Source organism: Panthera onca, chromosome D2, assembly GCF_046562875.1.
Source record: "Panthera onca isolate mPanOnc1 chromosome D2, mPanOnc1 haplotype 2, whole genome shotgun sequence".
Classification (NCBI taxonomy): domain Eukaryota; kingdom Metazoa; phylum Chordata; class Mammalia; order Carnivora; family Felidae; genus Panthera; species Panthera onca.
Window position 1 is genome coordinate 20,556,956 of NC_138349.1, and position 12,311 is coordinate 20,569,266.

The 12,311-nt window shown below is 45.1% G+C and overlaps 1 protein-coding gene across 5 annotated transcripts in view; it reads left to right on the forward strand.

The window, feature by feature from the left end:
* The first annotated feature begins 3,554 nt into the window (after window positions 1-3,554).
* The window catches only part of XPNPEP1 (X-prolyl aminopeptidase 1), a 58,679-nt gene continuing 49,922 nt past the window's right edge, over window positions 3,555-12,311 (forward strand). The window contains exon 1 of one of the 5 annotated variants that reach the window (XM_060641546.3): window positions 3,555-3,689. In XM_060641546.3, the coding sequence (XP_060497529.3) occupies window positions 3,658-3,689 (32 nt within the window). In that variant the 5' untranslated portion in view covers window positions 3,555-3,657. Of the gene's footprint in view, window positions 3,690-3,758; window positions 3,783-12,311 lie in introns of those variants that run through there. The other 4 variants (XM_060641549.3, XM_060641547.3, XM_060641548.3 and 1 more) reach the window with 4 other exon arrangements.

The following is a 12,311-nucleotide window of genomic DNA, read 5'->3' on the forward strand; positions in this document are numbered from 1 at the left end:
ATTATATCTACGTCATGCATAAAATAAGATTCAGTTGTACAGTTGGGATATAACTGAAATGATTCAGTGAGGAGTTTTTCGATGGCAAGTGAACAGCAAATCCGTGTCAAACTGACTTAAACACAAAGGGAAATGTTTAGGCTGACACGTGAAAAGCCCAGTGGGAGATTTGGTTTTGGGCATGGCGGGATTCAGGGCTCAGAGACGACTATGAAGTTTCTGCTTCTTTTCTTCGCTCTCTGCTCTGCCTTTGGCTGCTTTGGTGCTACTCACGTGTTGCACATAGAGGCAGCATCTCCAGAGAACATGCATCCAAATTCTTGATTGGCGGAAGGAAACAAAGCTCTGTTCCAGTGCTCACCATGAAACTCTCGTTGGCCTAGTCTCATAGCAACTGCTGGTCCTTGACTACAGCTTATGCCTAGGTCATGAAAGACTCTTGGAATCTCAAGTGTTTCACTAGAATAACATAGACTGAGAGTGAGGGAGCAAGGGAAAGAAGAAAGGATGCGTCTTCAGAAGGAAGGAGAAGGATGGTTACCAGAAGAGAACGGATGAATAATATGTGGCCAAAAGAACAGTCCCATAATTCATACACCTTAACATTTAGAACTCACCTGTATTGTTTCCTGGGGCTTTTGTCACAAAGTACCACAGACTGGATGCCTCAAACAGAACGTTGTGTTCTCACAGTTGCGGAGGCTGGAACCTGAAGATCAAAGCAGGGTTGGTCTCTTCTGAGTGTTGTGAAAGAGAATCCGTTCCTTGACTCTCTCCTAGCTCCTGGTGGTTTGCGGGCAATCTTTGGCTTGTATGGAGATGCACCACCCTGATCTCTGCCTTCATTTTCACTTGGTGTTCTGTGTCCAAATATCCCCTTTGTGTAAGGATACGTCATATTAGATTAGGGATCCAGCACCTCAGTATGACCTCACCTTAATAATTATATCTGCAATGATTCTATTTCCAGATACCATCGCATTTTGAGGTACTGGAGGGTTGGGACTTCAACATGTGAATTGTGTGCGTGGGTGGGGGGGTTAGTTCAACGTATAATAGGTTTTCCCACACTTAATGTTTCTGGCCTCATCTAAGACCCATCTAGTCTGAGTTTGAATGATGAATCTGGCTGCCTCTTTCTTTCCAGTGTATGGGTTAGGAGGTTGGATGAGGTGACCTCTAGGGTCCCTTCATGAAAGTGTTTGGGGGGCTAGGGATCCATCCTGCTGCCTGAATGTATACCACAGAGCCCCACCACTGACTAGTCACTTGGGCAAGTGACTTAACCTCTGCAAACCTCTACTAGACTTAACCAGTAAAATGAGGATAACAGTCCTTTACTCATTGGGTTGTTGTCAGCCAGGCTCATAGCACTCAGTAAATGTTAGGGACTCGTCCATCTCTTCAAACATGTGAGGACCGAAGAGTCAGAAGAACCTGCTGTGACCTCAGTGTTCTCACCTTTTGTGATGATTCAAACTCAACGACCTCTCTCGGAGTTTGTCCCAGAAGTTTCAAAGGGGGAGGGGTGCCTTTTTCTCCAGCAAACCGGAACTCAAATCCAGTCCAGGGAACACCAAGTATTTCTCTTTCTCCTCCAAAGCCAGATGCTGTAAATTCTGAGCAGACTCCTCCCAGACGATGTGATTACGAAATACCTGTTTCTTTTATGTCCCATTTATCTGTCTCTCTGACATTTCCTTTTTTCTCTTACAACTTGATCTTTGCCACCATCTATCAGATGTGGTCTGGAAGCAGTCATTTTATTTACAATCTCTCTCTTTTTGGCTCTAGAAATTTGGGGAAATGGAACAGCTGTCTGCTGCCTTTCAAGGCTCCACATCTTTTAGTTCTTTCATACTTTTTCTACAGGGCCTGATTTAGCTTGTCTAAATGCTTATTGAATAAGAACCAGAACTTTAAGTTCTTACAGGCAGCAGAAGCTATTTGATATAGGGGTATTAGGTCTTCCCTGAAGGTCAAAGCAACCAGTATAGATCACCTTTTAAAAACGTGGTCACTTTCACTTAGCAAATATTTCCTAAGTGCTGACTCTGTGCCAGGTGCTGTTCTGAGCACCAGGGTCCCTTACCCTTGAGGACTGTACATTCTAGGGACATTCATTCATGCAGAAAATAGACAATGAGAACCTACTACATGTCAGGGATTGTCATTCATTAAACAATACAGATACCGTCCCTGCATTGATGGCTATGTTGTGTGTGTGTGTGCACTTTTGTGTGTGGAAAAGAGGGGACAGAAGACAATACACACAAGTACATTTTTATTGTAGTAAAAGGTAATAAGCACTATGAAAAAAATATAGCAGAGTAAGGGGGATTAGGAGTGGTGGGGGGGTTGCTTTTAGTTTTTAATTTTTAATTTTATTAAAAACATTTTAATATAATTTATTGTCAAATTGGCTTACATACAAGACCCAGTGCTCATCCCAACAAGTGCATTTTTCAGTAGGGTGGTCAGAGTATGTTTCTTTGAGAGGATGCTACCTAAGCAAAGACTTGAAGGCAAGGTGAGAGAAAGGTGAGGAAGAGAGCCGAAACGTTTGGAGGGAGAGCAAGGCCAAAGGCATGAGTGTGGCCAGCTTTTTCAAGGGTAGCAAGGAGGCTAGTTTAGCTGGAGCAGAGCAAGCAAGATGAGAACAGAAGGAAGTGAGGTTAGGGGCAAATCAAGCAGAGCTTTTAGCTTGAGTGACACGAGGAACCATCAGAAAGTGCTAAGCAGAGTAGCAAACCGATCTCAGACTTCAAAGGATTGAAACGCTGGCTGCAGTGTTTCCGCTGGACTGTGCAGGTGCTGGGTGGCAGCAGGGAGGCCCGTGTGATCAATCACACAAGTGCGTCAGACCAGAGCAGGGACAGGTGGGGTGGGATCAGAGATTTATTTTGAAGACAGGCCAACACGATTTTTTGACCGACTGGATGTGGCGTTTGAACGGAGAAGGCAGGGATGACTCCACGGTGTTGTCCTGAGCACGTGAAAGAATGGAGTAGCCACTGAGATGGCCAAGACTGATGGAGCACAGTTTTTGTTTTGGTGAGTTGGGCCGGGAGCGTGGTTCAGATATGTTAAGTTTGAGGTGCCCGTTGCTCTTCAGGTGGAGTGGCTAGGTGGATTTTGAAGTTGCCCGAAGAAGCGATTTTGGGGGACATCTCTAAAGGCTCAGCGAGACCCCGCAGCGGTACTATCGGAACTGACCTCGTTTCCCCTCCTCTCTGCCTTCCTAAGGGCAGGAACATCCCTGGAGGGTAGTTCTTCGCGCCCCAGCCCCTTTAGCCTGCAAAGCCCCCTTTTTTTCCTCTTTGGGAAAAGGCGAGAAAAACCAACAGAAATGATGCTCCGTGGCACGGCCCCCACCCCTTAACCCGCCGCAGGGGAAGAGGCAAGGCCTGCTGGGGTGGAAACCCGGCCACACTTCCTGCTTCCCGCCTCCCTGACAGCAAGCCTTGGAGCGGCAGGCTTGTGGGCGGGGCCCTCGGGCGGGCGGGGCCGCGGCGCGAGCGCACGCCACAGAAGGGGGCGTGGCCCCTCGGCTCGCGCGCTTGCAGCCGGCGCGCCTGCCTCGCTCCTTCCTGCTCTTCCCAGGGTGATCAGCTGGTCTGCGCTCCCCTGACGTGGGCCGGGGCACGTCACCGCCGAATGGCAGCCTCCAGAAAGGCACCGCGAGTAAGGTGAGGGACTCTGCCGGGGAGCCGGCGTCTGGGCAGCGCGTGATTCCGGGCGCCGGGCGCGCATGTGGCACCCCGGAGGGCTGGAACTAGAGGGTGAGAAGCGGCAGGCGGCCCATCACAGTCCGGCGAGGGCCCTGGCTTTCGGGAGACCCCCAAGCGGGAGCAGGGGGAGGGAGCCATGCAACCGGGCAAGTTCCGTTTCGTTTCAGGAGGGCTGCGGGCACCCTCGGGCAGCCTGGTCCCGGTTCCCGGATGAGCGTGTCCGCGGAGCGGCATCGCTGGGTCGGAGGGGCGGTGGCCGTGTCCCACCTCTCCCCCTGGCCCAGCGGGAAGGCCTAGGCTGTTGCAGGAACTTGGCCCCTCCAGGCGCCTCCAGGTGTCCTGGGAAGTGGAAGAGCCCCTGCTCTCGCCCTCTTCCCGGGGAATATAATTCTCAAATTACAACCCTTGCAATACTGATACCGGCAATTCGCCTTACTGATCGCAGCCGCCACGAAGATGGGGAGCCGCAGGCCCATCCCCACCCAATTGGTTTCAGAGACTGTGTAAGGGAATACTTCGGCATAATCTCTAGAAAGATCCCACCAGTAACCTGCCCTGGGCCCTCCCTGGGCACAGGGAGGTGAGAAGGATAATCTCCTGGTCTCAAACACATTTCAGTTATACTCCCCCCCCCCCCCCCCCCAACCAGGGTATACTTATTGCAGCAGCTAACAAAGTGGGAGACTGAGAAACGTTCAGAGATCACAAAGGCCGGAAGCCAAATTCCCTGCCATGCACATGGGATCAGCCATCCTCAGACCAGTTGAGACTTGACTAAATACACCTGGCAGCATGGCCGGGCCCACTTGCTGAACGCGGACCATGGCTTGTACTTGTGATTGTGAGTGGACAGATCCAGAGCTGACCTTGACCTGGCCTTGGGCTTTCTATGGCATGCTTGGGATGAGTAGAAAAGCAGACCTGGCTTGTGGAAGGATGTGGGGCCTTGTGGCAAACCTGGTGTGGAAGGAGTTGCCAGTATGTTAAGTGTTGGAAATGGGGTTAGGTTAATGTGAGTTAGGTCCTAGACCCATAAGTAGCTTTGAGGACCAAGATTAGATTATAGAATCACAACATTTTAGGGGCAGAAGGGTCTTTTGGCATCAGTTGGCAAAGCCTCCACACACAGAAGGCAACTGAGAGACTGAGAAGGGACATTTGCCCCAGGCCCCTCCCCTAGTGGCAGAATTTGAGTGCTATTCAGTATAAAAATGAGAACTTGCATTTCAGGTAAAATTGATTTAGGTAAAAAAGGGGTTGAGCTGACTTCTAGTGCAGCTCAGTCCAGGAGACCCACACTGGCATGAGACTTGGCCTCTTTTTTTTGTATCTCTTGACTCTGTTTTTTTTTTTTTTTTTCGTAGTTTTATTTTTTATTTTTTTAAATTTACATCCAAATTAGTTAGCATATAGTGCAACAATGATTTCAGGAGTAGATTCCTTAGTGCCTCTTACCCATTTAGCCCATCCTCCCTCCCACAACCCCTCCAGTAACCCTGTTCTCCATATTTATGAGTCTCTTCTGTTTTGTCCACCTCCCTGTTTTTATATTATTTTTATTTCCCTTCCCTTATGTTCATCTTTTTTTTTCTCTTAAAGTCCTCATATGAGTGAAGGCATGTGAGTTAAGGCATATGAGTTTTGTCTTTCTCTAATTTCACTTAGCATAATACCCTCCAGTTCCATCCATGTAGTTGCAAATGGCAAGATTTCATTCTTTTTGATTACCGAGTAATACTCCATTGTATGTATATACCACATCTTCTTTATTCATTCATCCATCGATGGACATTCGGGCTCTTTCCACACTTTGGCTATTGTTGATAGTGCTGCTATAAACATCGGGGTGCATGTGTCCCTTCGAAACAGCACACCTGTATCCCTTGGATAAATGCCTAGTAGTGCAATTGCTGGTCGTAGGGTAGTTCTATTTTTAGTTTTTCGAGGAACCTCCATACTGTTTTCCAGAGTGGCTGCACCAGCTTGCATTCCCATCTTGGCTCTGTTTTCTTAAGTGTTGGCTTCGTTCTCAGGCAGACTTTGTCCTTATGGAAGGTATGATGGTTCTAAGCTGGCAGCCCCAGCAGAAATAGAGACTTCTTTCCTAATGGCTAAAGCACAAATCCCAGATCTGATTTCCAGTAGGCTGACTTGACCTAATGTTTATCCCTGAACTAGTCGTTGTGATCACAGGGATAGATTGCCCAGGCGTGGGTCCCAGAAGTTGGTGGGTGAGGGGATGAGATTCATACCAATTCTGTGGACTGAAAATGGACATGAGACTGTCTTAGATGGAAACCATTGTGCTTTGACCAAAGGAAGGAGGGAGGGATGGATTTGGGGTAGGAAAAGGCCACATTTCCCACTTCTGCATCTTAAAATTTATTTCAGTCTACCCTTACCTTATTAGACGTGATTGAGCATCTTTTTTTTTTTAAGTTTATTTTATTTATTTTGAGAGAGAGAGAGAGAGGAAGAGAGAGAGAGAGAGAGAGAGAGAGAGCGAAGGCACGGAGGCGGGGCAGAGAGAGAGAGAGAGAGAGAGAGAGAGATTGATTCTCCAAGCAGGCCCCGCACCATTAGCACAGAGCCTGACATGGGGCTTGAACCCACGAACCGTGACATCATGACCTGAACTGTAACCAAGAGCTGGATGCTTAACTGACTGAGCCACCCAGGTGCCCCATGTTGTGATTGAGGATCTTGATCCTTGTTTTGTCCCATCCTGAATGATAATTGTGCGTGATTCTCATCACCGACCCGGGAAAGGGGGAGAGTAAGCGCAACCCTGCTGGCGTTTCTTTATAAAATGGGAGAAAGATGTGCCCCTCCCATCTTATGCGAAGATTGAACAGGAAGTTCTCTGCACGCTTTTCCCCCTTACCCACCTCTTGGCACATCACGATATTGAGAACGTATAGGTCGAGGAAGCTCTGTGTTGGAAGTTGGGAGGCCTGGACTGTAGTTCTAGACTAGCTCTGTCACCCAGCTAGCTGTGAGGCTTTGAGCAAGTCATTTGGTCTCTGTTTCTCAGTTCCTTTGTCTAGAGGAGGAAGCTGAGTTGGATGGTCCCTGAAGTGCATTGTACCTCTAACATTTAAGGGTAGCCCTGTTTCAACTGAGAGCCTGAGAATGTATCTGTCCAGGTAAGTGAAGGGTGGCTGGATCTTGGATCCTGCAGACATCAGGGTGTGACAGGAACAGAACAACTGTAATGTTTAGCTGCTTTGTGGCCCCTTTGATCCTGCCAGGAAGGTGGAGGTAGTGATGCTCAGAGAGCGAGCTTGAATTGAAAATCTGTGAGCTTTGCCCGTCAGACCCGACTTCTTGTCTTGGCTTCGCAGCTACTGAGTATGTGGCCTGTGGCAAGTTATCTTTGTGCCTTCTCTTGTAAAAAGTGAAAGAATAGAGCTACTTCTGAGTCACTTCCCTCCAGCCCTCTTGTCCTGTGCCCTGATTAACTTCGAATGTATAGAGAAACTGACTTCCTTGGCTCACCATCTGCTAAATGGGTATATGAAGTCAAGGGGAATCAGGTGAGACTGTGACATAGATCTCTGTCCAAGAAAAAGAGGTTTCTTACCTTGTAAAATACTATAGCAGCTTTATTGAGATATAATTCATGTACCACATTATTCACCTATTTAAGACATACATTTTGGGGCACCTGGGTGGCTCAGTTCGTTAAGCGTCTGACTTCGACTCAGGTCACGATCTCGCGGTTCATGAGTTCGAGCCCCGCGTCGGGCTCTCTGCGACAGCACAGAGCCTGCTTCAGATTCTGTGTCTCCCTCTTTCTCTGTCCCTCCCCGCCGCTCGCTCTGTCTGTCTCTCTCAAAGATAAAATAAAACACTAAAAAAATAAAATAAAACATACATTTCAGTGATTTTTTGAATAATCCTAGAGTTGTATAACCAACACTGCACTCAGTTTTAGAACATCCTTACCCCCTGCCAGAGGAAACCCTGTACACATTGGTAGGTGCTCCTCATTTTCTCCAACTTCACCCCACTGGTAGGCAGTTGCCAATCTACTTTCTGTCTCTATGGATTTGCCTATTCTGGACATACAACATACGGTCTTCTGTGACCAGCTTTTTTCACTTAGCATAAAATGTTTTCAGAGTTTACTATGCTGTACCAAGTCATCAGTACTTGATTCCTTTTTATTGCCAAATAATATTCCATTGTATGGATAGACCAGGTATTTATCCTTTCATCAGTTGATGGACATTTCGGTTGTTTCTACTTTGTGGCTATTATGAACATGCCGCTATGAAGATTCATATACAAGATTTTATGTGGGCTTGTGTTTTTAATTTTTCATACCTAGGAGTGGAATTGCTGGGTCATAGGATAATAATAATAATTATTATTTACTAAATGTTTATTTATTAATTTTGAGAGAGAGTGTTGAGAGAGCACATGTATATGTGAGTGGGGGAGAGGAGAGAGAGAGGGAGAGGGGATCCCAGCAGGTTCTGAGCTGTCAGTGCAGAGCCCTATGTGGGGGCTCTAGCCCAGGAACCATGAGATCATGACCTGAGCTGAGATCAGGGGTCAGACCCTCAACTGACTGAGCCACCAGGCGCCCCATTATAGGATAATTCTATATTTCACCTTTTGAGGAATGCTGGACTGTTTTCCAAAGTCACTACACCATTTTATATTCCCACCAGCAATGTCTGAGGGTTCCAATTTTTTCACATCCTTTCCTACACTTGTTATTTCTGTTCTTTTTGATTATAACCTTCCTAGTGGATGTGAACTTATATCTCATTGTGATTTTGATTGGCATTTCTCTAACGGATAAAGATACTGAAAATCTTTTCATGTGCTCATTCACTCTTTGAATATCTTCTTAGGAAAAATGTGTGTTTGAAAATGTCTGTTCAGATGCCGTTGACCATTTTAAAATTGGGTTGTCATGGGGTGGCTGGGTGGCTCAATTGGGTCAGCATCCAACTCGTGATTTAGGCTCAGGTTGTGATCTCACTGTTGTGGGATCGAGCCCCACATTGGGCTCTGTGATGGATGTGAAGCTTGCTTGGGATTCTCTCCCTCTGCTCCTTTCATGTATGTTCTCTTTCTCTCTCTCTCTCTCTCTCTCTCTCAAAAAAAAAAAAAATTGGGTTGTCTTTTTTTGTTTTAATTTTTTAAAATGTTTATTTATTTTTGAGAGAGAGAGAGAGAGAGAGAGAGAAAGAGCAAGCAGGGGAGGGTCAGAGAGAGAGGCAGACACAGAATCCAAAGCAGGCTTCAGGGTTTGAACTGTCAGCACAGAGCCCCACTCAGCACAGAGCCCGACGTGGGGCTCAAACTCACAAACTATGAGATCGTGACCCGAGCCGATGTTGGCTGCTTAACCGACTGAGCCACCCAGGCGCCCCTGGGGTGGCCTTTTTATTGTTGAGTTGCAATAGTTCTTTTTTAAAATTTATTTTATTTTAATTTGTTATTATTATTATATCTTAGAGAGAGTGTGAGTAGGGGAGAGGGGCACAGGGAGAGTGCGAAAGAAACTCTTAAATAGGCTCCACACTCGGTGTGGAGCCTGACACGGGGCTCTATCCCACGCCCTGAGCAGAAATCAAGAGTTGGGTGTTCCACCGACTGAGGCACCCAGGTGTCTCGCAATACTCTGGATGTTAGCCTCTTATCAGATATGAGTTGCAAATATTTTCTCTCATTTTATCAGTTGTCTTTTCACTCTCTCTCTCTCTCTCTCTCTCTCTCTCTCTCTTTTTAACCATTTTATTTTAAGTAGCCTTCATACCCAATGTGGGGCTCAACTCATGACCCTGAGGTCAAGAGTCTCATGCTGTACCCACTGAGCCAGCCAGGTGCCCTGTCTTTTCACTTTCTTGATGGTATCCTCTGAAGTAAAAAAGTCTTTAATAAAGTCCAGTGTATCTTTTTCCTTCGGTTGCTTATACTTTTGATGTCGTATCTAAGAAATCATTGCCTAATCCAAGGTCAGGCAGATTTGTGCTTGTGTATTCTTCCAAGAAAACATTTATGTCTGTGATCCATTTTAAGTTAATTTTCATTTTTGGTGTGAGGGTAGGGGTTCAGTTTCGTTCTTTTGCATGTGGATTCCCCGTTGTCCTAGCATTATTTGTTGAAGACACTCTTTTTTTTTTTTTTCCCCTCCATTGAATAGTTTTGGCACTGTTGTCAAAAACTGGCAATAAGTGTGAGAGTTTATTTCTGAACTAATTCTGTCTCATTGATCTATATGCCAGTACCTTATGCCAATACCACACTGTCTTGATTACTGTAGTTTTATTAGTTTTGAAATCAGGAAGGATGAATCCTCCAGTGTTGTTCTTTTTCAAGATTGATGTGGCTATTCTGGATTCCATGCATTTCCATATGAATTTTAGGATTTGCTTGTCAATTTCTGCACATACAAGCTAGCTGAAATTTGATAGGGATTTACCTCTAGATTATTTTGGGGGAGGATTGCAATTTTAACAATACTGAGTCTTCCAATCCGTGAACATAGAATGTCTTTCCATTTATTTAGGTTTATTTTAATTTCTTTCACAATGTTTTGTAGTTTTCAGAGTATAAGCTTTGCATCTGTTTTGTTAAATATATTCCTAGGTACTCATTCTTTTGATGCTGTTGTAAATGAACTTTTCTTAGTTTTATTTTTGGATTGTTCATTGCAAGTATATAGAAATACAATTGGGGCGCCTGGGTGGCGCAGTCGGTTAAGCGTCCGACTTCGGCCAGGTCACGATCTCGCGGTCTGTGAGTTCGAGCCCCGCGTCAGGCTCTGGGCTGATGGCTCGGAGCCTGGAGCCTGTTTCTGATTCTGTGTCTCCCTCTCTCTCTGCCCCTCCCCCGTTCATGCTCTGTCTCTCTCTGTCCCAAAAATAAATAAAAAACGTTGAAAAAAAAATTTAAAAAAAAAAAAAAAAAAAAAGAAATACAATTGATTGCTGTATATTGATTTGGTATCCTGCAGTCTTGATTGCAGTCTTCTTTGTTCTAATTCTTTTGTGTAGGTTCTTCAAGATTTTCTATATTGAAGATACTGCTATTTGCAAGTAGAGATAATTTTACTTCTTTTCTAATCTTGATGCCTTCTATTTCGCTTTTTGCCTAATTGCCCTGGATAGAACCTCCAGTATAGTGTTGACTAAAGTAGCAAGATTGGACATCTTTGTCCTGTTCTTTATCTTAGAAAGTGTTCAATCTTTTAACATTAAAGATGATGTTAGCTGTTGGGGCGCCTGGGTGGCTCAGTCGATTAAGTGTCCAACTTTGGCTCAGGTCATGATCTCGCGGTTCATGGGTTCAAGCCCCGCGTTAGGCTCTGTGCTGAACACTTGCTCAGGGCCTGGAGCCTGCTTCAGATTGTGTGTCTCCCTCTCTCTCCGCCCCTTCCCTACTCGTACTCTGTCTCTGTCTCTGTCTCTTTCTTTCCCCAAAATAAGTAAACATTAAAAAATTAAAAAAAAAAAAAAAAGAAAGATGATGTTAGCTGTGGATTTTTGTAATATTCTTGATCAGGTTGAAGAATTTCTCTTCTAGTTTACTGAGTACTTTTATCATGAAGAGGTGTTGGCTTTTGTCAAAATGCTTTTTCTGTGTCTTCTGATGTCATCATGCAGTTTTTATTCTTTATTGATACTGTGTATTACATTAATTTTTGTATGTTGAACCCATCTTGCATTTATGGGATAAATCCCACTTGGTGATGGTATATGATCTTTTTTATATGTTAATGTATTCAGTTTCGCTAGTATTTTGCTGAGGATATTTGCACTTAGATTTATAAGAAATATTGACGTCTTTTTAATGAAAGAATATATGATCCTCAATAAAGAACATCTCATTCTGTCCAACAAGATTAAAGTAGCAGCCATCAGAGAGTAGGCCTGGAAAGATTGGTGAAAATGTCTGGTCTTCTTGTTCTGGCTATGTGGTGAATTGAGCTAATGTGGGCTCCTGTCCCTCTACTAATACATAAAAATGTAAAATTATGACAAAATTACCTTTAAGTTTAAAACTGAATAAAATCCAAACCCTTTGTATGACCTACAGCAGGCTCCTTGTTGCCTCTGTTCTTGTCTCCTAACCACTTACCTCCCCACCTGCCAGCACACACGGTCACACCACACTGGCCTCCTTGCTTTCTCCGATGTATACCAGGCATACTCCTGCCTTAGGGATTTTGCACTTACTAGTCCCCTTCTCTAGAATGTTCTCAGACATTCACATGGCTTGATCTGTCACTTTTTTTTTTTTAGGACTGCTAAAATGTCATCTGTTAGCAGAGAGACCTTGCCTAGCAACCCCGTATAAAATCACCTTTCCCTTTCCCTCTCTGACACTCTTCCCCTTGCCCCGCTTTACTTTTCTTCACAGAACTCCCTGACAGACTGTGTTCTTGTTTTGTGTCTAATGCTTCTCCTCCTGGATCCTCTTCGTTCTGCATCCTCGAGCCCCTATCCCCCTACCCATGTAAACCTCCTGAGGTCAGAGATGTTGTCTGTTTTGTTCATTGTTGTGTCTAGAGTAGGGCCTCAATTATAGAAAAGTCTTGAAAGAAAGAGAAATTGTCAG